General features: G+C 39.1%; 4 protein-coding genes across 10 annotated transcripts in view; 2 read left to right on the top strand and 2 right to left on the bottom strand.

Annotated features, from left to right (window-relative positions):
- Positions 1-2,634, bottom strand: part of cbx5 (chromobox homolog 5 (HP1 alpha homolog, Drosophila)) — a 4,416-nt gene extending 1,782 nt beyond the window's left edge. The window contains exons 1-3 of the mRNA XM_032520612.1: positions 2,372-2,634; positions 1,694-1,874; positions 469-709 (exon numbers count right to left, since the gene is read on the bottom strand). Of these exons, the coding sequence (XP_032376503.1) occupies positions 469-709; positions 1,694-1,824 (372 nt within the window). The 5' untranslated portion in view covers positions 1,825-1,874; positions 2,372-2,634. The remainder of the gene's footprint in view (positions 1-468; positions 710-1,693; positions 1,875-2,371) is intronic.
- hnrnpa1b (heterogeneous nuclear ribonucleoprotein A1b) overlaps positions 1-6,985 on the top strand; it is an 8,293-nt gene extending 1,308 nt beyond the window's left edge. The window contains exons 1-12 of one of the 5 annotated variants that reach the window (XR_004332690.1): positions 2,928-3,173; positions 3,701-3,817; positions 3,920-4,066; positions 4,165-4,375; positions 4,462-4,557; positions 4,645-4,707; positions 4,798-4,868; positions 4,941-5,079; positions 5,155-5,304; positions 5,384-5,450; positions 6,594-6,650; positions 6,731-6,985. Coding sequence is in view for 4 of the 5 variants with exons in the window: in XM_032520608.1 (XP_032376499.1) it covers positions 3,162-3,173; positions 3,701-3,817; positions 3,920-4,066; positions 4,165-4,375; positions 4,462-4,557; positions 4,645-4,707; positions 4,798-4,868; positions 4,941-5,079; positions 5,155-5,304; positions 5,384-5,442 (1,065 nt within the window). In the remaining variant the exon portion in view is untranslated. Of the gene's footprint in view, positions 1-2,927; positions 3,174-3,700; positions 3,818-3,919; positions 4,067-4,164; positions 4,376-4,461; positions 4,558-4,644; positions 4,708-4,797; positions 4,869-4,940; positions 5,080-5,154; positions 5,305-5,383; positions 5,451-5,616; positions 5,927-6,593 lie in introns of those variants that run through there. The other 4 variants (XM_032520608.1, XM_032520609.1, XM_032520611.1 and 1 more) reach the window with 4 other exon arrangements.
- Positions 6,805-11,963, bottom strand: nfe2 (nuclear factor, erythroid 2). 3 transcript variants are annotated; one of them, XM_032520605.1, is made up of 4 exons: positions 11,686-11,963; positions 9,703-9,781; positions 9,471-9,608; positions 6,993-8,267 (listed from the first exon to the last, which is right to left on the bottom strand). In XM_032520605.1, the coding sequence occupies exons 2-4, from the start codon at positions 9,748-9,750 to the stop codon at positions 6,993-6,995; spliced, it is 1,461 nt and encodes a 486-aa protein (XP_032376496.1). In that variant the 5' UTR covers positions 9,751-9,781; positions 11,686-11,963. The 3 variants fall into 3 exon arrangements, with proteins under 3 accessions (XP_032376498.1, XP_032376496.1, XP_032376497.1); XM_032520606.1 differs by lacking the exon at positions 11,686-11,963 and adding an exon at positions 9,907-9,956; XM_032520607.1 differs by lacking the exon at positions 11,686-11,963 and having other exon boundaries at positions 6,805-8,267; positions 9,703-10,123.
- Positions 11,964-16,524: 4,561 nt separating this feature from the next.
- On the top strand, positions 16,525-22,137 carry copz1 (COPI coat complex subunit zeta 1). The gene is made up of 9 exons (XM_032520461.1): positions 16,525-16,681; positions 17,149-17,217; positions 18,950-19,031; positions 19,118-19,209; positions 20,283-20,338; positions 20,445-20,522; positions 20,647-20,698; positions 20,783-20,821; positions 21,503-22,137. Exons 1-9 carry the CDS (start codon positions 16,664-16,666, stop codon positions 21,548-21,550), a joined length of 534 nt encoding a protein of 177 aa, XP_032376352.1. The 5' UTR covers positions 16,525-16,663; the 3' UTR covers positions 21,551-22,137.
- The last annotated feature ends 1,933 nt before the right edge of the window (positions 22,138-24,070 follow it).

Below are 24,070 nucleotides of genomic sequence, written 5' to 3'. Positions count from 1 at the left end.
ATATATATATATATATATATATATATATATATATATGAACTGTATGCCAAAGAAAACTAGCACGTGTTTTGCCAAATCAATGAAAAGCTGCTTCAGTGTGTCCTTAACATGTATAAAAGAGTAACAGTTCTCTCTCACTCTTCTAAAGCCCCTTTCACACAGCCAGTCCTCCCCTGAAATGGGAAGGCATGGGGCCATGTGTGAATGGGAGGAGGGATCAATATGCAGAAAATCTGCCACACCAAGATGAGACAGCCAATGGCTGTCAATTAACATACAAATAATGACCTAAGCTATGGCTTCTTTTAAGGGTGGAAAGCTTTGGTTGACTCCCCAGGGTGCAGCACACAAAGCCTGAGAAGGGTGTCAACCTCACACATGCAATTAATCTATCTAAATTGACTTTTAATGCTATTTTACCATGTTTTCTAAACTTGATAAAAATGACTGCACCAACAAATTACATACCTCCTTCTTCTTCTTGGGCTTACTTCCGCCCTCCTCCTCATCATCAGAGCTTCTCTTCTTCGAGCTACTTGAGTCTTTGGAGCGTGCCAAGGAGGATGTGACTGATTTGCTGCCCCCACTGCTAGGAGTGGAGATTCCACCACCACTGCCGCTGCTGCTGCTTTTCTTGTAAGTCTTCATGAATTCTGAAATAAGCTCAGGGCAGTCCAGATTCTTCTCTGGTTCCCAGGTGTTGTGCTTTCTGAGGAAGACAGTGCAGCAAGTCAGCCAGTATAGCCATAAGTCTTAATCAACACCACTGATCAGAGGTGATCCAATGAAATTAATATAAGCAAACTTGATATCACCTGTGATATCCTTTATCATGTCCTGGTCTTTAGGGCAGCATTTTTCTGAGCTTATGAACGTGCTCATAAGCTTATGAACCCATGCTAAGAGGAATAGACAATTCATATATTTTAAAAAAATTGATGCCTTAATTGTGACATTTTTAGGCTGCTTCCCCTCAGGAAGAAGGTACTGTGCGATGAGGAAAAGGACCTCACGCCACCTCAGTAGCTTTTTTCCCAAAAGCAATTTCTCTCCTGTACAGCTGATCCACCCCCCCCCCCCACTATTTTACTTATTTAAATCATGCTTTATGTAGCTATAAGTATATAGTGTTTGTCAAGCTTCTTTGTTACCGATAGATAGATAGATAGATAGATAAAAAGCATGGACACCAGTTTTTTTTGTGAATGAATAACGCATCATAAAGAAATGTTCTTCCTTAAAATACAGGGGGCATAGGTATTCACACACCCATGTTAAATTCCCATAGAGGCAGGCAGACTTTTAAAGGCCAGTTATTTCATGCATCCTGATGAAGTTCCACTGGCCTTTGGAATTAGAATAGCCCCACATCATCATATACCCTTCACCATACCTAGAGATTGGCATGAGGTGGGATTCCCCCTCCCCCATTTTTTTTTTTAAATTAAAAAAGGCATTAAGATAATTTCCAAAACATGATTTGTATTCCTCTCTTTAAGTCAACTTTAGCATGGGTTCGTTAAACGTATGAGCATGACTGTATGAATTAAATGTCCCTGCTTACTTGGCTAATTAATTGCCAAGTAACACTCAATGCATTTTTTTTGGTGTGTAAGTCACACACCAGTACAAGTGTGTAAGTACAAGTAACGTTGACGTTACTTGTTAGCACTCTGGCAGGGAAACAACTTACTCTGAATATCCTTTCCACTTCAGGAAGAACTCAACCCTGCCTTTCACCACCCTCCTGTCCAGCACCTTCTCCACAACATATTCTTCCTCATCAGAGGATGAGGAGTCCTCTTCGCGTGACTTTTTGCCCATAGCAAAGTTTGTTGCTGAACACTACGCAGTCGCAGGCCAATGGCACTTCCCTGTACAGGAAAACGGTAAAAAGGCTAACGTTAACGTTAGATAATATGGATAATAATTTCTACCCGATACATTCGGTTATATAACGTTAAGCATGAAGCAGGCACTGGCTAGATTAATTTTATGGTATGTCAACGAACGGCATAACGTTAATTATATTGTCGTTTCTTCATTTTGCAACAGGCACGACAAATGAAAAAAACCTAAACTAATTAGCGTGCAAAAGACCTCTTGGTAATTGTCCACCCTCAAGTATACTTAGGGGCTAGATAGCGTTATCCAAAAACGAATACGTGCACAAAGAAATGAAGATAGTGGTTAGCTAAGCAACTAGCTAGCTATTCAATGGGCATGATAGACAAACATGCTAATCGAGGTAACGTTAGCCGGAAGCTAACGTTTCAACAAGCTAACGTTACACAACGTTGATACCAAATCGGAAATGTAGAACGATACTTCTAGCAGCATGAAGCACTGTGATGTGTTAACCACTTCTTACCCTTGGACGTGTAGACCGCCGGTTTCAAACAGTTCGCTTTAGGGATACCGCGTCTTTTGTAGTTATACGGCGTTCAATGCTAACGCTGGGGCTACTTTAGCATCTAGCCTGTCCTGGATCACTTATGAAGGTGCTGTGCGTAGGCTTCACTGTGCGTAGAAAAGCGCGCGTTAAAGGCGCACAATGAATGTACACGCCCCTCGGTCAGTTGATGACCTACATACCTAACGTGATTATGCCTTCATTTGTCAAGAATTCGGAACATTTTTATTGTCATACATTTACATTGTGTGTCTCGATAGAAAATACACATACAAATAAAGATGTATATGTCAAGGTAGTGGAAGGTGTAATGGCGTGGCGTTGCTTCACTGACATCAAGGCTCCACCTCCACGTCAAAAATCTGATCTGTTGCTGTTTTCTGTGCATTCCGTAAGTGTATTTTATGGCCTTTGTGTACATTATGTTTAAACAGCATCGCGCACAAAAAGACATTTCTTGCTTATCCTAAACACAACATAACATCCATTTTTTTTATCGTCATGGTTGTGAGATGCACCGCCTACCGTCAGATTATTGGTCGTTGATTCTGACTGATTGGATTTGGACCAATCAAGATTCATCCAATGCTGACGACAGACTGCAGCGCGAACTACTGACCAATTGCTGTGTGAAAGAGGTGTTTCCTTTGCTATTTATTCTACTGTTCAGAACAGGGCAAGGCTCGACTGACGCAGATCACTTCTCTCCGGCTAGTTTACAAGGAGTCAATAAGGATTTGCTGCCAAGATGTCTAAAGATGTAAGTATTGTTTTGGATTATACAATTTCCTGCAAATTGGAAGTCTATAAACTTTAGTTATTTGAAGCTATTGCAAAAAGACTATGCTCAATGCAGACTGCGTTTTCATCATTGCTACCGCAGCTATGAAGCATTGTAAAGCCGCCATTTTGTAGCAGCTGGGCCTCGTGGCCTTTTGTTCCTGCTCGTAGCTATGCACGCAATTCAGCTGTTTCACTCAACGCATGTATTCAGTAAAGCTATGCGAAAGATAAACCCTACTCGAACGTGCATGCGTTAGGGTTTGCATACAAATGCTGCTTAATTTACTCCCGATCGATCGGTCCGCCAACGTTAATGGCGGCGACGACTCCATCCTCCGCACAGTCTTGATTTTTGATATGTGAACTAAGATTGATTAAATGCGTTACTGCATTATGGGGTGGGTTATTGTAAATATAATCATTATTGATATGGCACCTACTGCTCCTTAAGTGTTGGTTATTGTACTCTGATGCGAGCTTGCATTGTCCATTGTGTAACGTTAGGTCCCACGTGAGCCGGAGCAGCTTCGCAAGCTGTTCATTGGAGGTTTGAGCTTCGAGACCACAGACGAAAGCCTGCGGGCTCATTTTGAGCAATGGGGGAGCCTTACAGACTGCGTGGTAAGTGGGTTTCCCATCAACCAGTGGCACATTTTTGTATATCATAAATAGAAAGCATGCATTTGTGATTTGTGGGTAACACTGGGAATAACTGTATATTAGGTCATGAGGGATCCCACCAGCAAGAGATCCAGAGGCTTTGGCTTTGTTACATACTCGTCAGTGGATGAAGTTGATGCTGCCATGTCTGCCCGCCCCCATAAGGTTGATGGAAGAGTTGTTGAACCTAAACGAGCAGTTTCCAGGGAGGTATGTTTAACTCGATACATTTGACAAAACTTTCCTAGAGGAACTTAAGCATATAAAGTAGAGGCAAGTGTATTGAACAATGGCAAATGTCTTAACAGGACTCAAACCGGCCAGGTGCCCACGTAACAGTGAAAAAGATCTTTGTCGGGGGCATCAAGGAGGATACAGAGGAGTCACATCTTCGGGATTATTTCACACAGTTTGGCAAAATTGAGGTCATCGATATCATGACTGACCGTAATACTGGAAAGAAGAGGGGCTTCGCTTTTGTGACCTTTGATGATCACGATTCAGTCGACAGGATTGTCAGTAAGTACATGTTCTCTGCTGTAGACTGCAATTTACCTTTTCGAATGTCTTGTACGCTAACATTTTTTGTTTTTCCTATCACACAGTTCAGAAATACCACACAATCAATTCTCACAACTGTGAAGTGCGGAAGGCTCTCACAAGGCAGGAAATGCAGACTGCAGGAATGGGTATGAGAGGAGGTAAACTTTTTATGCATTAACACAGATTAATCAATACACATTGCAGTACTGAACCTTAAACCATAACTAAAGGTTGTTTTGGTATAGGTCGCAGCAGCAGCGGTGGTGGTGGTGGAAGGCCTTATGACTATGACAGAGGCTTCAATCAGGGTAAGACTATCTGATAAAAGATTCAATTTAATTATACAACTGTAATATGCAGTGTCTGACACCTGATATGGCATTTGCTTCTTTTTTTAGGTGGCAGGGGTAGATATGGAGATGGTCCTTACAATTGCAATGGAGGAGATGGTGGTGGTGGTGGCGGCGGTAAGCAATTTGGTCAGCTAAAGTTTAGGAAAAATGTTTACGCATGGCAATGTACTGAGATGATGTATGTTGTAGGCTATGGAGGTGGTCCCGGTGGTCCTGGAGGATATAATAATGGTAGCAACCGGGGGTATAACCAAGGTTACAACCAGGGCGGTGGAGGAGGCGGTGGAGGCTATGGAGGAAATGGAGGTTATGAAAGCAATGGTTATGGTAAGTGTTTTGGCTCCCCTTGATGAACTATTGTGTTTAAGATGTGGATAATTAAGTTTTGCAAATATCTCATAGGTAACTGTGGTGGTGGGGGCGGAGGTGGGGGCGGCAATAACTACAACAACATGGGCCACTATGACCCCCAGGCCTCAAACTTTGGCCCAATGAAAAACAACTTCGGAGGTGGTGGTGGCGGCGGCGGCGGTGTTGGCGGCAGAAACTTTGGTAAGATGAAGAAAACCGATGGAAGGATGTTTTCGGTAATTTGGCATAGTTGCTGTATGCTGAATATTTTTGTTTTCAGGTGGCTATGGAGCTGGCTCAAACAATGGTGGATATGGCCGTTCAGGAGGACGATTTTGAAATGTGAAGTAAGTATTTGATGGCATGCCTAGATGATAATTTTTGTCATACAACCAGAGTTTGTAGTTGCAGGGACTCGTTAAGTGTAGCTAAACATAAATGAAAATCACTCTGGATCTCAGGTCATACAAAGTCAGTGCACAGTTAACAATGTTGTTCCATATTGTTCAACAGGACTGAGTACTTAGGAGAGGAGAGCAAGGAGAGGAGAGCAAGCGAAGTGACAGGGCAGCTGCAGGTTTACCTCCTAATCTGCTCAGCCAAACAGTTGTGGCAGGTTACAGCTGCTGCAAGAAGAGATGTACAGTAGATAAATCATGGAGGGTCTTCATTTAAACGTTTTTTTTCATCAATGTGTTTATGGAAAGCAAGCATTCCAATGAGGTTTTATGTAGATTTTTCTTTTCTTTACTTTAAGCCTGGTTTTTATTTGTAACTGCATCAAATCAAGCTGAAATAAACCATCATTCAGTTTTTTTACAAAGTCTTGGTAGCCTCTTGAGTGGTTTGGGAAAGGGAGGGTTTACTTTTAGATGTTGCACAATGTGGGGTGAGGGACACGTTACACCAGCCAAAAATAATCCACCTGGGAAGCCCTACACTAGTCACAACATACACTATAAAACAATGGCAATGAAATACTGGTAGAGGAATGAGAAGTGGTGCAAAGATACTTCCATCATAAAGAGCCCATCACTTGGTACAGACTCTACCCTGAGTTCTGCAAAGACCAACTGGAGGATGCTAGCTTACATGCAAGTCTTTGAGGCTAGTCATGGAAGCCAGCTGAGGGAGAGAAGTAGCAAAACCATCGCCAGGATCATTGAAGCAGGGGAGAGTGAGAACAGAAGCCTGAGGCTAGCAGGCAGCAGCTACCAAAAGGCTTAAGTGCTGTCTGTAGGTAAGACCAGACTTCTCAACTACTGCTAGTATGTCTTGCTTTTGTCACTTAGCTGGTAGTAAGCTGTGTAGCACAGTAATGACAACTTAAGTGCATTGTTTTTAATTATGACTTACACCAATGTTGACTGGTAAAATTGGCCTCTTAATTGTGCATAGAGGCCCTACAACAATGCATGCTGTGAACATAATCAACGCACATTCTTTGCAAAAGCTTGCATTTTACTTATTTTGCATTTCTGCCTTCCTAGGAAACTCACTACATGGTCTCGAAACCCTTGACTTCATTTCTGTGACAATGGCTCAGGTAAAAATTGTCAAAACTTTGCAGATCATTCTTTTTCTGATGTTTTCCACTTTATTTAACAGATATATGTTTTCACAGGTTTTCTGATTAATCATGTGGGTGCTGGAAGACTTTTTTTAATTTATTTTTTTAACTGAAAACTGCAGTGTCTTTTCTTAATAAAGTGTTTTTATAAGGTACTCCAGTGTGGTTTCAGTTAATTGTAAGAGCAGAACATGTTTGTTGATGCATGTTAGTTATACCCACATGAAAATGTAGCTTTCACTTGATATGCTTTCATTCGGCACAATCAAGGCAGTATACATTCTCTCAGGATATTGAAATAATAAAACTATCCCCACATTTAGCATGGCTCTCTCTTTTGCATAGTTGTGTGAGGTACTAAATAAATTTTACCATCTGGTGTTTGTTGTAGGGCGTATTCATCTATTGAGTATGGCTGTCCATCTTCATCTCTTAAGTGAGAAAATACTTCTGAATAGAGGCCTGTAAGGCGACACTTAATAAAACCCAAGCTGCGTTGGAACTCAAGCCTTTCCTGTGCCAGGTGCTCTCTTTGGGCTTGCAGCTCGTTCAGTTCCCTTTCAAGGTGAATTATGCTCTCAAGCTTCCGTTTCCTGCAGTTCTGAGCTGCGACTTTGTTCTTCCCTCTCCGTCTAATGTCCCTCACCAGTGCTAGTTGATTATCTGTCAGAGTATACTGTGTCAGAAGTTCATTGAAGTCATCCACAGGCAGATTGATAATCTTCTCTGTGGGGAAGGGAATTTTCAAAGACATGGCCCGCCTCTCATCTCTGCTCAGTGGACCTGGACTGGAGATACTTCCTTGTGGTTTTATATACATGTTATGTGAGCTCCCCCTGCCGGACACTCCAGAGTCATTGAACAGGTTGCTCAGAGTGGAGGTCTGATCCTGCTGTTTCAGTGCCCGGGGAGTCAGAGCATTGGGTTGTGATTGAGATAAAATGGGTTGGGGTGAAAAATAAGACTGTGTACCTGAGTGTAAATACAAGGAAGATTGACTCTGGTAGTCCAGTGAGTAATGGATGTGTGCTCTTCTGGTATGCTGAGTCATGCTGTCTGGTTCATTATCACAATATGTCATGCCAATGTCTACACTCTGGCAACCTGGTGCACCACCAACAGGATTATCTGGGGAGGCCAGAGGTGGACTAGAACCTAGAGACAGACCAGAGTCTGACTCAAGTTCATCAGCTGAGCGAGCCTGTGAAATTTGTCCATGTGTAGTCCACAGCATGTGCCGATGTAGGTCCTGAGAGAGAAAAGCATTAGCCCTCCTGTGGCCTTGACTGGTACCAGACATGTTCATCTGTTCCCTAAAAGCCATGTGTGATGGCTGTGTGTGAGAAGAGATGGGGAGCATTCTTTGACTGAGCTGAGCTTGTCCATGCGTTGCCTCTGCGTTGCTGCCTAGGTGATGACAGACGGGCACTTCAGAGTAACATCCATCATAAGTGTCGGTGGTGCCAAGCTCACAAGCAGCAGGAAGAGGCTCAGAATGGGACTGACCCATCCCATTACCTCCCATAGGGACCATGGGCTCCATGATTTGGTACTGTGTTGTTTCATAGGAGCCTTCACTGGGTACTTGAAACTCCTGTAACAAAAACAAAAGTTCTGTAGCAGGTTCTGTACAAAAGTTTACATGTCACACTGACAGCAATAAAAGAATTGAAGGCAATCATTGAATTTGCAAGACTTCAGAGTTAATTAGTGAAATAGTCTCATTTTTGCATTTCATCTGGCTCACTAGAACAGTTTGCCACCACTTCAGCATGCCACCCCTATCCTATGAAGGGCTCTCATAGATGTGGTCAGGTTTCACCTGAAAACAGATGGCTATTGTGCGGTGCAGGGGGCTGCTAGCAACACACAGCACTTGCCCCCTCTCGCAATCTCTTCATCCTGCCATCACTCAAATGGGCCATTGTTGCCTTCCTCAGCTGAGTGTGTATTAGTTTTTCAACGGTTAGCAACACACAAAAAGTGGGAAATATGTATTTATTCCACAACAATGAAACACATTCTGTTAAGTAATTTGAAATTTATTTAATAACTACATTTTAACTGTTGTAGTTCATATTCTTTGAACATGACACTGAGAATAACTTTTGTCAATAATAAAAATAATATGTAAAATACATTCATGTCTCCTGAGGCAAATATATACTGCAGTGTTTTTTGAAAAGCGCAAAAAATGTCCTTTTCTACAGTGGTCTCATATGCAGTTGTTAAAAAGGGTTAGTGGAATGTAACAGTACATCTACTCAAGTACTTAAGTACAAATTTGAAGTGGATGTACTTTACTTGAGTTGTTTCTTTTCATGCCACTTTCTACTGCTACTCCACTATATTGCAAAGACAAATATTGTACTTTTTACTTCACTATATTAATATGACATCTTTAGTTACTAGTTATTTTAGAAATTCAGATTTTTGCACACAAAACACGTAGTTTATAAAAATACAATGTTTTTTTTTAAATAAATTAAACTACCCAAAAATATAACTGTGTACAAGTACATACAGATAAAATTATAGATTATAAATTACCCTTTTTCATGCTTTCAATGTTCTTGTTAATACCCAGTTTCTAAAGTGTGAGGCTTTTTCTGTATTGAGTACTTTTACTTAAGTAAAGAGTCTCAATACTTCTTCCACCACTGTTAAAAACAATACAACCTTCACTTCCATGATAACACAGCAGGAGTCGTGGTGATAACACACAGTAATTGGCATATCTAAAACACACAACCTATAGTAACATTTTACAATAAAATAAAAACGTTTGCTGAGTTACCTGCAGCTCTGTGATGGCCATCAGCTCCTGCCAAGCCACATCCATTTCTGTGTCCTGAGGAGCTCCATAAGATCTGACCCCAGGGAAATTGGTTGACATGGACACTCCACCAACCAGCCTGCCTGGAGTGGCTAACACCTTGTAACAGAAAAGAAAATTGATTACATCATTCACAAGTCTATTTTAGGCTAGATTATGTTTTTCGGTTTTCCCGGCTCTTAGACAGACCTACCTCACAGGTTCTCCTCAGAGGGAGAACATAATTGGCTGTTGAACACATTTAGGAGAGACTCTTGCTGCAAAAGATGAACCTGGTAATGACAGAACAGCAAGTTACTGTCACCTACCCAGCCTCTATAAACGTTGACACATCAGGAAGATGAAATACAAAACCGTTAAGTCACACCATGCTTTTAAACACGTTTCTAATACATACAGTACATTACATATCTGTAGTACTGGCGGTGCTGAATAAATGACTGGGTGTTGTGTAGGTTCTTTTGGAGCACATGAAGGGTTCAGTTGAGTTGACTCCTCCCAACAGCTGTCCTGGGTGCAGCTATGCCGACCCCTGATAAGACAATCTGCGGGAAAACAGTGCTCTCTACAAGACACACTGGGGCCAGTGGCTGCTTTTGGAAAATGTGGTGTAGGCCTGTAGCTAACATATTGGAAGTAATCTTTAAACTATTTTGGTTAGGCTCTGTGAGTTGCCATTATACATTTTTTTTATTTTCAATTTTTTTCAATTTTTAACATCTCCACTTGTATTTCACAATTTAAGATTTTCAACACACAAATGAAACACCAACAGATGTGAACAGAAATGTGAACACTGAATACATTTTAAATGTATTCACTTCTCAAATACACCTGCCTAAATTCATACTCACATATAATTGCACAACAAGGGTTCCGTGCATTACATAGTCATTCACAATAGCCTTTGCAAACGCAAAAGCGCATTCTGTTTTATCGGTTCTGTTGTTTTTCATTCTGAATCTGCTTGTTTAGATGTTTTAACCTGAAATCAAAAGCCTAACCAGGGATGGGGCAGCAAACTACCTACAGCTACATACCTGTTGCATTGTTTCCCCTTTTGAAGCAAGGTAACTAACAATAAATAAAAGGTAAGAGTCTGCCTTAACACTTTTACATGGACTAGAATACAGTTTTTATTCCCTTTTATTCCCTACCTTTACAGTCAAAGGGTCACTTCAATAAATGTCATATGTCATTCCTAATACTACCGGCATGTTGACTCAATACATATGTTTTAATCTCCATCAATAAATTCAAAACGTGATGTCATGAAGTGGAAATCCTCAAACTACTCCACCGACAATAATGCAGAATCTGCTTTGTAGTTAATACACATGGAGTGGTTATAGGTACCTTTGAAGTTAGAATTATTTGACATTTTAAAAAGTTATCAAAGTCAGGTAATTGGAGTGGAGTTTCACACTGAGATGTCACAGATTACAGTCTTGGTTTAATGAGTTAAGCCATTGAAGAGACATAAATGGCCTGCATCAATTAAACTGTCTCTAATCTGAAAAAAATTATGTTTGCAAAATGTGGTATATTTCAGTATGAGATATGTATTTTTCGTTTGAAGATTTAAATTACTGACTTACTGACCTTCAAAACTTTGCGCATTAAATTTGTAATATTGCTCATTGTTTCAGTGGGCCTGTGCAAGGTTATTTGCTATCATATGCCATGTGTGAATTATTTTGTAATATGTAAAGTTTCTGAAACAAGGGGTCATATTTACTGTATCCTGCTATAACCAGCATTGTGTTTCTTGAAACTGTTTCCTTAACTGTTAAGAATCATAATTCACTTAAAACTACTCCCTGGTTCAGTCAGTAAAATTAAAAAGATGATAAAAAAGTATGTCAAATTTAGCCAGCAGGATAAAACTTCTAATACAATTTGTGGGAATCTATTTGTCTGTTAACTGTATTATTTAAAACTTAAATGGAAGCTTATGCAACAATATAATTACATTGTTTAATAGTTTAATGGTATTTGTTATGTGATGATGTGTAATGTCACCTCATCTGAAGTGCTACATGTACCTAATTAAACATATTGCACTAAAGATTTCATTTAAGTGGAAACATTGTGACCTGCAGCATACAGTATAGCTTTACAAAAGAAAAAGAAAAGATCCGACGAATCAGAACAAGGAAGATGTGAATGAACATACCTGAGCAACATTCTCTGCTTCTTCAACAGGTGATGAGTGAAAAAAAATATTCAGATGTGAAGCACAATCCTGGTGGTAAGAAAAAGAAAAAAATTAGTATAAAGAGAGCTGTTCTTTTTCACATAGAGTATGTTGTGCTGTTGCTGACTTTTAACAGATCACAAGAAGTAAAACACACTAAGCCTCTTGCTCTATCTCAACTGTCTGTCTCTTTCTGTTCAGCTACACATACAGCCAGCGGCATAAATGGGATGGCTCTGTGCAGCAAACGCAATCTTCCTGTAAAGCACCCACACCACAATTTTTTGCACTCTTGTATCCTAGCACACTTGCACCCCAACCTCCAAATTTCCCTTTTGCCCACATGACAAACCACAAACCAACAGTCTGGCATACAACACGACAATCATTCTGCCAGTCCACACTGAGGTAGGTAGATGTTTACAAAAATGGAAACCTGTAAGCAACTCTGATTCTAATTATGTAAAGACAATACACATAAAACAATCACATTCAACAAATAAAAATGAGTGGAAACTAGCCGGATGGTTGTCTCTGTCCTGGCCAAACCGTACAAGAACTGTGTCCTTTCAAATCCTCCTAAACGAAAGGTATGAGGAGTAGGATGTGGAGCACCTGGAGCCGGCATTGCTGTGAGGGCCCTGTTCAAGCTGGGGTGGGTTGGCGGTAGGATTGAGACTTTAGTTTAGCAGAGATGGAATGTACACCCTCCAACAGGTAAGAAAGACTACATTGTTCCTCTATCTGGCAGAGCAAGTGCCAAGGGAGAGAGAGGAGCAGGGGGAGAATGGAGGGGAGCGTGTCTTACATAGCAAGTGACCATTAAAATCCCTCACTAAAAATCCCCTCATTGCCCTGATCTGAAGCATTGTGAGCACTGAACTTACAAAGGTTGTGTTATGTAGAACGGCACTATTGTGCAACAGCTTTCACACAATTACTGTAGAGATGTTGCTTATTTACTGTACCATAGAGCAATTTATCTTTATACACAGTGATAGATAGCAGTCTGTCTCACAATGACAATGATGATTTTGGAACTAATCAACATCACATGAAATATTCAAGACATTTTAAGCTCTGTAAAAGACCCCCTGCTGTGTACACTGTGTACAACATAGTGGATAGATTTCCTTTTTAAAAGCATTTGTTGATTAAACCATTTGATAGAAATACTGAAATATGCATCTTGTTGATTCAGTTTCTGTGGCTACAAAATATGCTATAGCCTTCAGTCTTTGTAAAACGAGCTGATGTAAATGTATGTTTGAAGGAATGCTTGCATTTGAGGGATTGTCGGCCCACTTTCTGAAAAGTCAAGAAGTCTGCAGTCATTTGCACACAAACAACTGCAGTGTGCAACACATGCAAGCAGTGTAAGCCTGGCTGGAACTAATTATTTTTTCTCAGAAATGTAAAGCCGAAAACAGATGTCACAATCACTTTCTTCCTCAAATGATACTTATCTTTTTACACTGTTGAACAGAAAACAAAATTAATTAAAGAGGAAACAAATCTCCAATAAACTGCACCACACAAATATAAAAATAACAAATATTGTAACTTTAGTGCAAATACACAAAAATTGATACACAAACTTTCAATCAATTATTTTGTGTAAAGAAATGATTAAAGTGTTTACCCTCTTTATTAATATGATAAATCTAAATGTATAAAACGCTACAGATTGAAAAAGTACAAAGGGGAGTTGAATATTTTCACAGTGGGTGTAAATGATTATGATCTATATGATTCACAGCAGCATTAATTACTTAAACGAGTTCAGACTTTCAGTAAGGCACTGTAAATTCAAAAACCATGTGAACATAGAGGTTTTGTCTGGCCCATTACAATATCACATCCCACAGAAACATAAATCTCAATGTTTTCTTTGTCATTGTTCTAAGATGGAAAAAGTAGGTGGCTGACAGAGTCAAGAAAGGTGAATGTCTACCAGGAATCAAAGAAGGGACTTCCCAACCCAAGTTCCTAGCACCCAGCCCCTGACTCAACCACTGCCCCAGCATGCCAAAGAGCACCCTGTTATTACTGCGACTACAGTGGTTTTGGATCTGGACACAGTTCCCAGGTTAACGCCCACTTTCCCTGTTTGTGTTTGTTTGCTTCAATTAGTCTTTGACATCTTTGCTTTCCATCTTGCCTTAACTTAACCTCTCAGGACTGTCAGCTTTTTGTTGTTGTGCACCTCGGTGTTACCAACAACTCTACTTCAAAAATAGGCCAGACATGTTGGCTGGGAACTGCCCACAGTTGACTCACTTAGGCTTAAATTCTTTTAATGATCATTAAGGTTGAATATACTAGATGTGTCACATTTTTATGGGAAATTAATGGTTAAACATGTCTGTTTGGTTGTTTGACCACCTCCTGTATGTGTCCTGGTGTTTCCGTGGCTTAATTTGTTCATTAAAGATGGAGGAATGTGGCATCTTTGGTTAACATCCAAAAGGCTGTATCAGACATGAGCGGAAAAACCACCTCGATACTAAACAAAATGAATGTGTGCCTTGGGTTGTGGTATCAAAAAAGGGATATTTTTGGAGTCAGCTTCTGGGAAAGGAAAAATGAATAGAGAGGGCAGATGGAGTATTATTTTTTCCTCTTATATTTATAATCTAACTATTCATAATCTTGATCTGAAATGTGATAAATGAGGAAATTTTACTTTTTTCCATCAATATTGAACTTCATAAAAATGACATTCATTGGACATAAAATGGCCCCACGTGCCATTTCACATATTTGCCTATCCTGTTGTGGATGATATTGAAGATGCATTAATTTGTACATTTTTGATCTTTTTCAAATGAGAAATTATCTTTATTACACACAGTGCTCCTCAGTGCAACTGTAGATGTAGATAGAAAAGGGATTCAGAGATAACCTTTCCATTGCTTTTCCTTAAAATGTCTGTCATGATGGTCACACATTATCACTGCCTGAAACACAAGCAAATGAGGAACATAAACATGCAGCATCATTCTTCTGAATGTCTCAATAAGGCCTGCACTTATCTCAAGATGTTTAGATTAAGATAACGTTTTGTAAGAACAGTACTGTATTTCTTAATTATTATTATTTTTGTATTCATACGTTGACACATTACACAACTGGTGTTGGGGTGAAGGGGGGGGATTAAAAAGATTTAACAGAAATAAGTACTTTTTCCAACTCAAGCGGCTATGCAAGTGTTGTGTGTCTATACTGTGCATAGGTAATTGCAAAAACGCAACAAGGAACGTCAACTCTGGTTGGTAATACAGATACAGTGAGGGAAGGTAAGGGAAGGAGGATGTTGGCTGGCGGAAGCTCTGCTTAATGCTGATAAAAGGAGCACTTGGTTCTTAGGAAGGGAACTGCTAACTGCTGTGGTTGCTGGCATAGCTGAGAAGAGGGGAGTAGCCCACACTATCACACATTACTTAATTCTCTCTGTCTATGGCTATTTTATTCATTTCTACTTTATGATCTTTGTGCGCATTAGACAGGAATAAGAATATATGGTAAATATTTACTGAACTTTAAGCAACATTATAGTCTTGAACAGTTTTCTCACATCATGCTTTAAACATTTTCTGAAGAGGTCATTGTATTCATTTATGATTCATTCTTTAAGGTCCTTAAACTATGAAGTGCATAGGTGCATAAACATTTTTGACATCTTACAGTAGTGTGGTTCTATTTTTAAGCCAGCGCCATTAGAAGTTTCAGTCATAATACACTTTTTGCATGTTCATTCATCATATATGTTGATTCACCATTTAATCTTCATTCACCACCATCATCAACTCTGCCAGTCATCATCATCACTGTGATGGGTTTAATAAATAAATGTGTTTGACTTCTAACATGAGACAGCATAACATCTGAGCAAATATTAACCTATAAATTTTGAGCTATGTTCAGGGCAGCATAGCCTACTGTTTCCTCTGCAGTCGGGGTAATTTTGAAATCTTAGTGGCTGGATTGTGTAAACAAAATGCAGTATTGCAACATTTTATGGTTGCCCGCAGGGATGCTTTGAATGCATGTCAAAATAGTTTGTCTCTTTATACACTTTTTCCAGTTAAATAATAGATGTACACCGCTTGCTTTCACTGTACATATTCCAGTATTATTTAAAACTCAAGCCCAAAAAATATCTTACAGTAAGGCCAGTGATGTCATTTATGGAGTGAGATACAGGGAAATCCCCATCAGCCTGGGTTCCCAGATGCTTCCCAGAAGTGGGAACTAAGATAATTGGAGTTGGTTACATGTAGGAGGATCCTGAAAAAAGATGTTGATGAGTTGAGTGCGAGTAAGCTAAAACGGCTGGAAGGCCTATGTGAATGTTTTTCCCTTTTTTATGTTACAATGCAGTCCTATAAAAAAAGAAAGAAACCGCCTTCAATCAACAAATGTACAATGGTTTATAATAATATTTTGGTTTCACTATAATAGGCTACCCATGGAAGAGATTTGAACTTTGACAGTAAGCTACCATCAATGGTAGACTCCAGTTCATAAGAATATGTAGGAAGAAGTCCCCTACACCATCACCAAGTAATTAGATTAGGCTACATCTGGAAATTACAGAACAGATTAACGTTATGAGTTATTTTTATTACAAAAGGAACAGGGTTTGGGATAGTTGTGATGTTAGCAGAGGACAGAATAACACAGAAATAAGGTTTGTGGTGAACAATGTTTGACTTTACCAGAGAGACATTGTCATGATGCAACTTTCCCCACTGAAGGGACAAAAGTGTTACAGATGTTGGTGAGTCTGAATGTACTTTTTTTCCTCCCCGGCTTCCCGCCCTGTAGTGAACTGCACTTTGCCCTGTACGCATCACGCAAGGTCCTGCGTCAACCAATAGGACAGAGCCTAGTTTACTGTACGTGTTACGTAGCTTGCTGCTATCCTGCTAGCTAGTTGCTAACAAGGAAAAAGATGGATTCTCCCATACTGGTAATGTTAGCGCATGTATTCATTTGATACGGTGTACGTGTCATTCAAGCTTTCAGTTATAACTATTTTCCCACAATGATATGTTGTTTCTCGAAACGAAGCGAAATATGTGAATTTAGCTATGACGTTATCGTTAACTCGACAGGGAGCTAACTAAAGTCAACGGGTTGCCTGTGTTGGCTAACCTGATCTCCTCAGAGAAATTAGCTTCGTGTGTGTTTGTTGGTGATGTGGAAGTGTAATGTCTTCCTTTTGAATTCGCGAATTAGCAGATATTTCTATTTGTATCACTTTCTTGACTTTGACGGGATTACGTTTGTGTCATTCATCCCATGTTGGCGTATCGGACTTTGACGTTACCAGTTCACTTTTTGATTGTTGACTTAAAACTATGTTTGATAATTTAAGTTACTGATTAATGATACTTGCGTAAATTGAGTCAGTGCTTTTGTCTCCTTTCTTAACAGGAACCGTCCCTGTACACTGTCAAAGCAGTTCTGATTCTGGACAACGATGGAGACAGGCTTTATGCCAAGGTATGGTTAAGACAATTCCAACAAAACTATCCTCATAAGTTAAACTTCTCTTAAGCATTACCTGGCTGAATGTCTTGGCCCTGGGTCAACTGCATTAAAGGATACGTCTGGTGATAGTCTATATTTTTTTCTTAACAAATCCTACTCAAAAACTAAAACCATTACTGGTTTTGCAAATTAACATACTATTACCTTTTGCACTACCCTCGTTCCCACTAAACCAAAAAATCTGTATGTGTAAAATGTGTAACTCTGTATATCGTTTTGTTTTATTTAATTTAGTTCTATGCTATTTTAAGTATTTGTATACATGGTCTGTGTGTGTAGTGTGAAGGGGCTACAACTTACATGTCATTAGATGTGCAACGATTTAATATATTAGTTAACTGTCAATTGGTTTTGAGTTATTTATATATATATATATATATATATATATATATATATATATATATATATATATATATATATATATATATATATATATATATATATATATATACTAAAAATTCAGCCTCTTAAATGTGAACATATTCTATATTCAACAACGTTATCGCATATTTTCCTCATATCTTGCAGCCGTATTTGCCAGCATCCCATTAAATATAAATTCAGTAAAATGACAACCCTCTGCATGCGAAGAGCATTCTCCCATCACATGTGCAGCCCACATTACTGCACTGTCTCAGCCAAAGAACTACACGCTTTCATGAATATATATGATTATATAACTATATATCATTTTTTGTGTGATGTCATTTAACCAGTAGATAATAGCCTAAAGCAAAGATACAACTTTATTTATTCTGAAAGCAATTATTCAAAAGTACAAAAATTCAAAGTCCACAGATTAACCTGTGAAAGGCCCTGAAGACCCACACAGGTGTTTTTAAGTGGATCTGGCTGATTAGACCTCTTTCCAGGGTACTGTGGGTGTGTATAGACGGATTGCTTGACATCTTCCTAAGTCTCGTTAGCTTTTGCTGCTTTCCAGACAGTTTTATCATCGAAGCCTGTACAGCATCAACAGGGGTTGTTTGTGTTGTTTATGCACATGTACTACCACCGATGTGTTGCCCTTTTGATGTATACCCTCATGTTTTTAACTCCTTATGAGTTTCTCCCAATGTTGGCAATTTATTTTTAATTTACATTGTTGGTACAGTGTTGGTACATTGTTCTTTTGTGTGCGCGTGTGTGTGTGCATGCTCGTGAGACGTCAAAAACTCTTAACGATTGGTTGACTGCCGTTCCATGGCACTTTCATGGGTAGAAGGTTGTGAAAACACGGGTTGTCTGGAACACGGCATCACCTGTTAGGGCAGGACAAATGGCGGCAGGACAAATGACGGCTTTATCATTTTTATTGGTAGAAAAGATTTGTGACCCAATAAATTTCTGTCTAACCTCTGGCTCACTTCAACCAGAGCGGGTCAAATTTTCAAAGTACCTTTCCCTATTAGTTAACTTGCTAGCTAGCTAGCTAACTCACAACATACACTTTACACTATCTATTTTACAGATTAATTAATTTATTTGGCAACCTAATGGATTATGTCTTATATGGTGAATGGTTTGTCCACATACACTGTACCAATGTTGTAAATACTAGTGCAGCAGCAAAATATCACCAGCCTTACCCTTTTGATCAAAATTCAAACTAGTTAGTGTTTTTTTGGGTTATGGATTAATATATCAACATATAATAATGTCTTTACTTTAAATCCATCTACAGTATTATGATGATACATACCCGACAGTCAAGGAGCAGAAGGCATTTGAGAAGAACATATTCAACAAAACACACAGGACAGACAGTAAGATGTTTACTACATTAAAGACTCACTTTCCTGCCTCAGTACATGTCTTATAACATGCGTGGTTCCTTTTTGTGTGTACTTAGGTGAGATAGCATTACTCGAAGGCCTTACTGTTGTCTACAAGAGCAACATAGACCTCTTCTTCTATGTGATTGGAAGTTCCCATGAAAATGAGGTAAGCCTAATTTTAGGATTTTATAATGAACATTCTTAAGTAAAACTTGTAACGCAACTATTGAGCAATTTATTTGCAAAGTCACACAAACTACCAAAAATGTTAATCCCATCCTTTTTCTCACAACTGGGGTAATCTTTTGAACTGTAGGATATCAAACAGTAATTTGTGAATTGATAAGTGTCTGCAGTGTAATACAATATCCTAAAACAATTGCGCACTTTTTAATGTAAAATGTAATTTTTCATGGCCAATTCTGTAGTTTACATTTCCCAGTCATTTTATATATTTTTGTTACTTTTCTCCATCTGCTGTTTTGTTTTAAAGGAACAGTTTGTCCTGCTGTCTTAAGTGATAGTTGAAGTGCCGTTACTTGGTATTTCTACATGTCCCTCGTGTTTTTCAATTTTTTTGTTGCTGTATTTCTTTCTCCATTTCATTATGACATCAATGTAGACAACAGATACATGTTCAGTTTCAAATAATGGACCCATCATACAGATTTTTAATTTCTTAAAAAAATCTCAACATAATGACCTTGTTTATATTGATCAGAGATGTTTTGATGTTTTGTTTTAACTAGCAAATGTATTCTGTTTTAATCTATTCAAGTGTCGCCTCGCGGCTCAGATTATTTGGGTTACAAATATTGTGGCATACAGTGCATGTTGAACTTATCTGTCAATATTTGAGTTTTACAATTATTTTAAAAAAATGCTATATTTTATTTATTTTATATTATAAAAATATTGTACCAAAAAAGAATGCTTGTAATTAAAACATTTCATCCATTTTAAAATAGGATGTTATTTATACTCTATCTGTCTTTTATTTATAACCTTGATAGTTGAGAGCCTGTACAGATGCATATCTGATGGATAAATTTGGCTTAGGTCGAAAATATAAGAAATGATATACCTTTAGGTCCAAAGAAAATATTGTGAAAACCAGAACAAGTGAATACACACACGTTATTTGCTGAATGTTTTTTCTCCCAGGTGATTTAAAAAAACAATGTGGGCTCATTAGACGATAGTACATAATAATCTAATATATTCTTCTATTCTTAACAGCTTATGCTTATGGCTGTTTTAAACTGCCTTTTTGATTCGCTCAGTCAAATGTTGAGGTAAGTTTTGGCAGCTGTTAATCTACAACTTCAACTTTTTTGTACACTCTTATCATATGTCTAGAAAGTTAAGCTTGACATGTATGTTTTTGTTGTTGCTCTGTAGAAAGAATGTTGAGAGAAGGGCTTTGTTGGAGAATATGGAGGGACTCTTCCTGGCTGTGGATGAAATTGTAGATGGAGGGTATGTACGAATTGAGAGGCTTGAAATTATTGATGCCAAGTCTTGTTAAAAAGACTAGAGTGTTAGGACAGCGTTTTTCCTCTGGGATTACTATATGTTGGTCTGTCTCTGCTGCCTCCTGCAGGGTGATCCTGGAGAGTGACCCACAACAAGTTGTGCACCGTGTGGCTCTCAGAGTAAGCTTCTCTTCTCTCCAAAATATTCAACATAGTTTGATGTTCGTTGTGCTGGATGTAAACATAAGATAATTGTTCCTGCAGGGGGATGATGTGCCTTTGACAGAGCAAACGGTCACCCAGGTGAGAAAAACATTCCTTGCTCTTCTCTCTGCTATAAAGTTTAAAAGCTCCATTAGTTTATTGACTGCTAAAGCTCATTACTTTAGAATTAATGAATACAAAGGCATTGTTACACCATCTTTCTCCCCTACTCCTACTTTGTCACACTCCTCTAGCTTGTCAAATATTGCATTATCTTCTATGCATGATGGTGTACATGATTACTAATTATTCAGTGTACAATGTTGGTAGCCAACGGGGGGGGGGGGGGGGGGGGTGTATGTGTGAGAATGTGTGTGTGTGTGTGTGAGAGTGAGAGAGCTTCTCTTGATTAATGTTGTCATTTAAGAGGCCTTAGACTGGCTACCGCCATCCCTCCTCTGGCCGTGATTAATGGCGACCCCCAATCCCCATACTTTATGGTTATGATTCGGCTTTCATCCTATGATTAATTGGAGCTTTCCTATTTCTCTTCATTTACATAACTTGTTCACCTTCTAATATGTACATTTTCTTCCCTTGTTCCCTTTTACCTCCTCAACGAGATACCACTGTTTTTTCATTTTGTTTTATTTGATAAATAATCAAATAAATCAAATAAATAATAATAATTTATCTCTTACTGTTGCCTTTCTTATACAGGCCAGTACAGTTTTGTTGTTGAAGTGGTCTGCTTGGTCAAAACCTAGTTTTCCTCCACAGGTTCTTCAGTCTGCCAAAGAACAGATCAAGTGGTCGCTTCTACGATAATCACCCGGGCACCAGTCTACCAGTGAGCCGCTGTCCAGTAAAGTCTTTGTGGCACTGATCCGCATACTCCTTTCCTCTGATTTCCACTCCTTCAATCAAAGCTGTGAGGAGTACCACTGGCTGATCCAGTCAACACTTCTAGGACTACTGCTCAACAGTTTCATTTCCCAATTTTTTTCTTTATTCTTTTTCCTCAGACTTGCATATGTGACATAATCAACATGAGCATAATATACGGTATACATTCCAGTACGAATACTGGCCTGTTTTGGTTTTTTCATTACAGCATCTCTGTGTTTATTAAACCAGCGTACCTGTCTATAAAACATTGATAAACCTCATCATAGCCTGTGGCAACATTCCAACTGTCTCCTTGAACAAGAATTTTATCCCTTTGACATCCCCGTCTTACTGTACAAGTATTGAGGCCCTATATCATTTAATTTGCATGAATATTGTAATTAAAAAGGTTACAACTAGTACTGTAGTCATACCACTGATCGCAGAGGTATGTTGTGCATATATTTTGTCTGGGAATCTTCCATTCATCCCATACTTATAATAAATGTTTGACACTGGTGTGTGAACATCTGTGATATGTCTATATGTAGAATGCAGTTTTCAAATCACTGTGGTTAAACTGTAAAATAGCTTTCTTAGTAGTAATATGATTTGTCATACTTTTTTTATGTCTGGAAATGTAGCAGGTTAGTAAGAGGTAGTATTTCCTTATTTCAGAGCTGCCACAATGTGTGCTCTTTGTTCTTCAAGACTTCAGCTAGAGCCAGAGACACTAGAGCAAGGGCTCCATCTCCTGGCATCTACAGCAAATTGCGATGCTGAAGTACATAAATACTGCAGACAAGAAAGTAAAGAAGGGCTATGCCGCTTTGATTAGGAGCTTACACTGTACTGCTTCTGTGACATGGAGATACGTTTTATGGAGTCATACTTGATTCATTTCAGCTCTGTAGAGAGCCACTCTGTGCTGCATAAATTGTGTGCCTCAATGTATGCACCCTCAGCTTCACACACTATCTCCGTCTCATTGTAATGCAAACGAGAGAGAGAGAGAGGGGGAAATGGATGTGAGAAAGCACACTACATCATGTTGGTATCTGATACAGGAGAATAATTAATCTATCGGAATTCCTCCAGCTAGATATTCACATATGTTCTCGTGATGATCCGTTGAAGATATTTCTTGCTATAAAAGATTTGTGTTTGCTGTGCAACAATCAGATCCAGCTATGCCTAATTTGAACTACCTTAGGTAGCTGGTATTGCTACAGATTGTGTCCCCTCCCTCCTTGTCTGTACAATCAGACACCACCTGCTACTGTACTTGGCATGCTGTGACATGTCTGTTGGTCTGAGTTATAGGTCATTTAGCTACTGTTTTTAGCCTTTTCACAAACTGGCTAAAAAGTTTCTTTGTCTTATCTATATTTATGAGGCATTTGGCCTAGAAATCGGTGAGAAGCAGCCAAAGTGAATGTTCTTGATGTAGAGCTGTGGATGGCCAAGAGCAGTTTGTGGAATGGATCACAGAGTGGTAATGTCAGAATGTAAATTACAGCGTTTCAACTGTTTGCCGAATGGTAAAAGCCACCTTTCACTGGCAAAGAGTCAGTTAAATCTTTATTGCACCCAAAGTGAAATTTGATGGGAGCTGCTGTTCTCAATGACAGAAAACAGCATAAAAGATTGCAGTTCTGGTATTCCAGGCACAGACATACTGCAATTTAATGTGCACATACTGTAGGGTTTGTGGAGGCAAATTACATTTAGTTATTCTGGGCCAAATATCAGTTAATCAGCTCAGCATTACAGTACATAACTAATAAATCGCTCTCTGCATGTTGTGTGTCACAGCCAACTGCTGCCAAAAATCAGCTGATAACACAAGGCAACAGAATGTATGTCTTTTGTTTTCACATAACGGAGAGGATGGTAGTCAATGAAACTGTTATGGGCTCTGATCTGTGGACCTATTGTCTTGGCTTTGCACCAGTTTGATTCAGCCCTTGAATCGGTGGCTCTTTATGGCTGCATAGATAGCATGAAGGGAGGCCATTGTTGATGCTACTTTCTAACTGTTTGACTGGTTAAAGAGCAGTAGGACATGGAAAGGTAATCATTATAAATGGACTCCATTATCACACCAGTTTACTGTTATCACACCAGTTTTCTGGTATAATGAGGACAGCTTCTGTCTCAGTGTGTGGTTTCAGTAAGGGAGGGGAAACATGAAGGTTAAAGAGGACGAGGTTAGCAGAAGTAGACCGCAGTTAATGTGATTAGATGAGATCCCAGCGAGGGCACTGCGGGGAGCAGAGAGGGTTAAAACAGATCCCACCCAAGGTGCCTGTCCAGACTCTCACTTTTAATCTAGATAGCCCTGCAGCACTATCAGGGGCGCAGTGACTTGCTTTCATCTGCTAATTACAGTTGCACCATCATAAAAAACCAGCAAGGTAATTTATATTAATTATACAGGCATGAGTATAACAGTTTGAA

The sequence above is a fragment of the Etheostoma spectabile genome, chromosome 7 (genome assembly GCF_008692095.1).
Source record: "Etheostoma spectabile isolate EspeVRDwgs_2016 chromosome 7, UIUC_Espe_1.0, whole genome shotgun sequence".
In the NCBI taxonomy this organism is placed as follows: Eukaryota; Metazoa; Chordata; class Actinopteri; order Perciformes; family Percidae; genus Etheostoma; species Etheostoma spectabile.
Note: the sequence above shows the minus strand (reverse complement) of the source record. Positions and strands in the feature narration are given on the sequence as shown.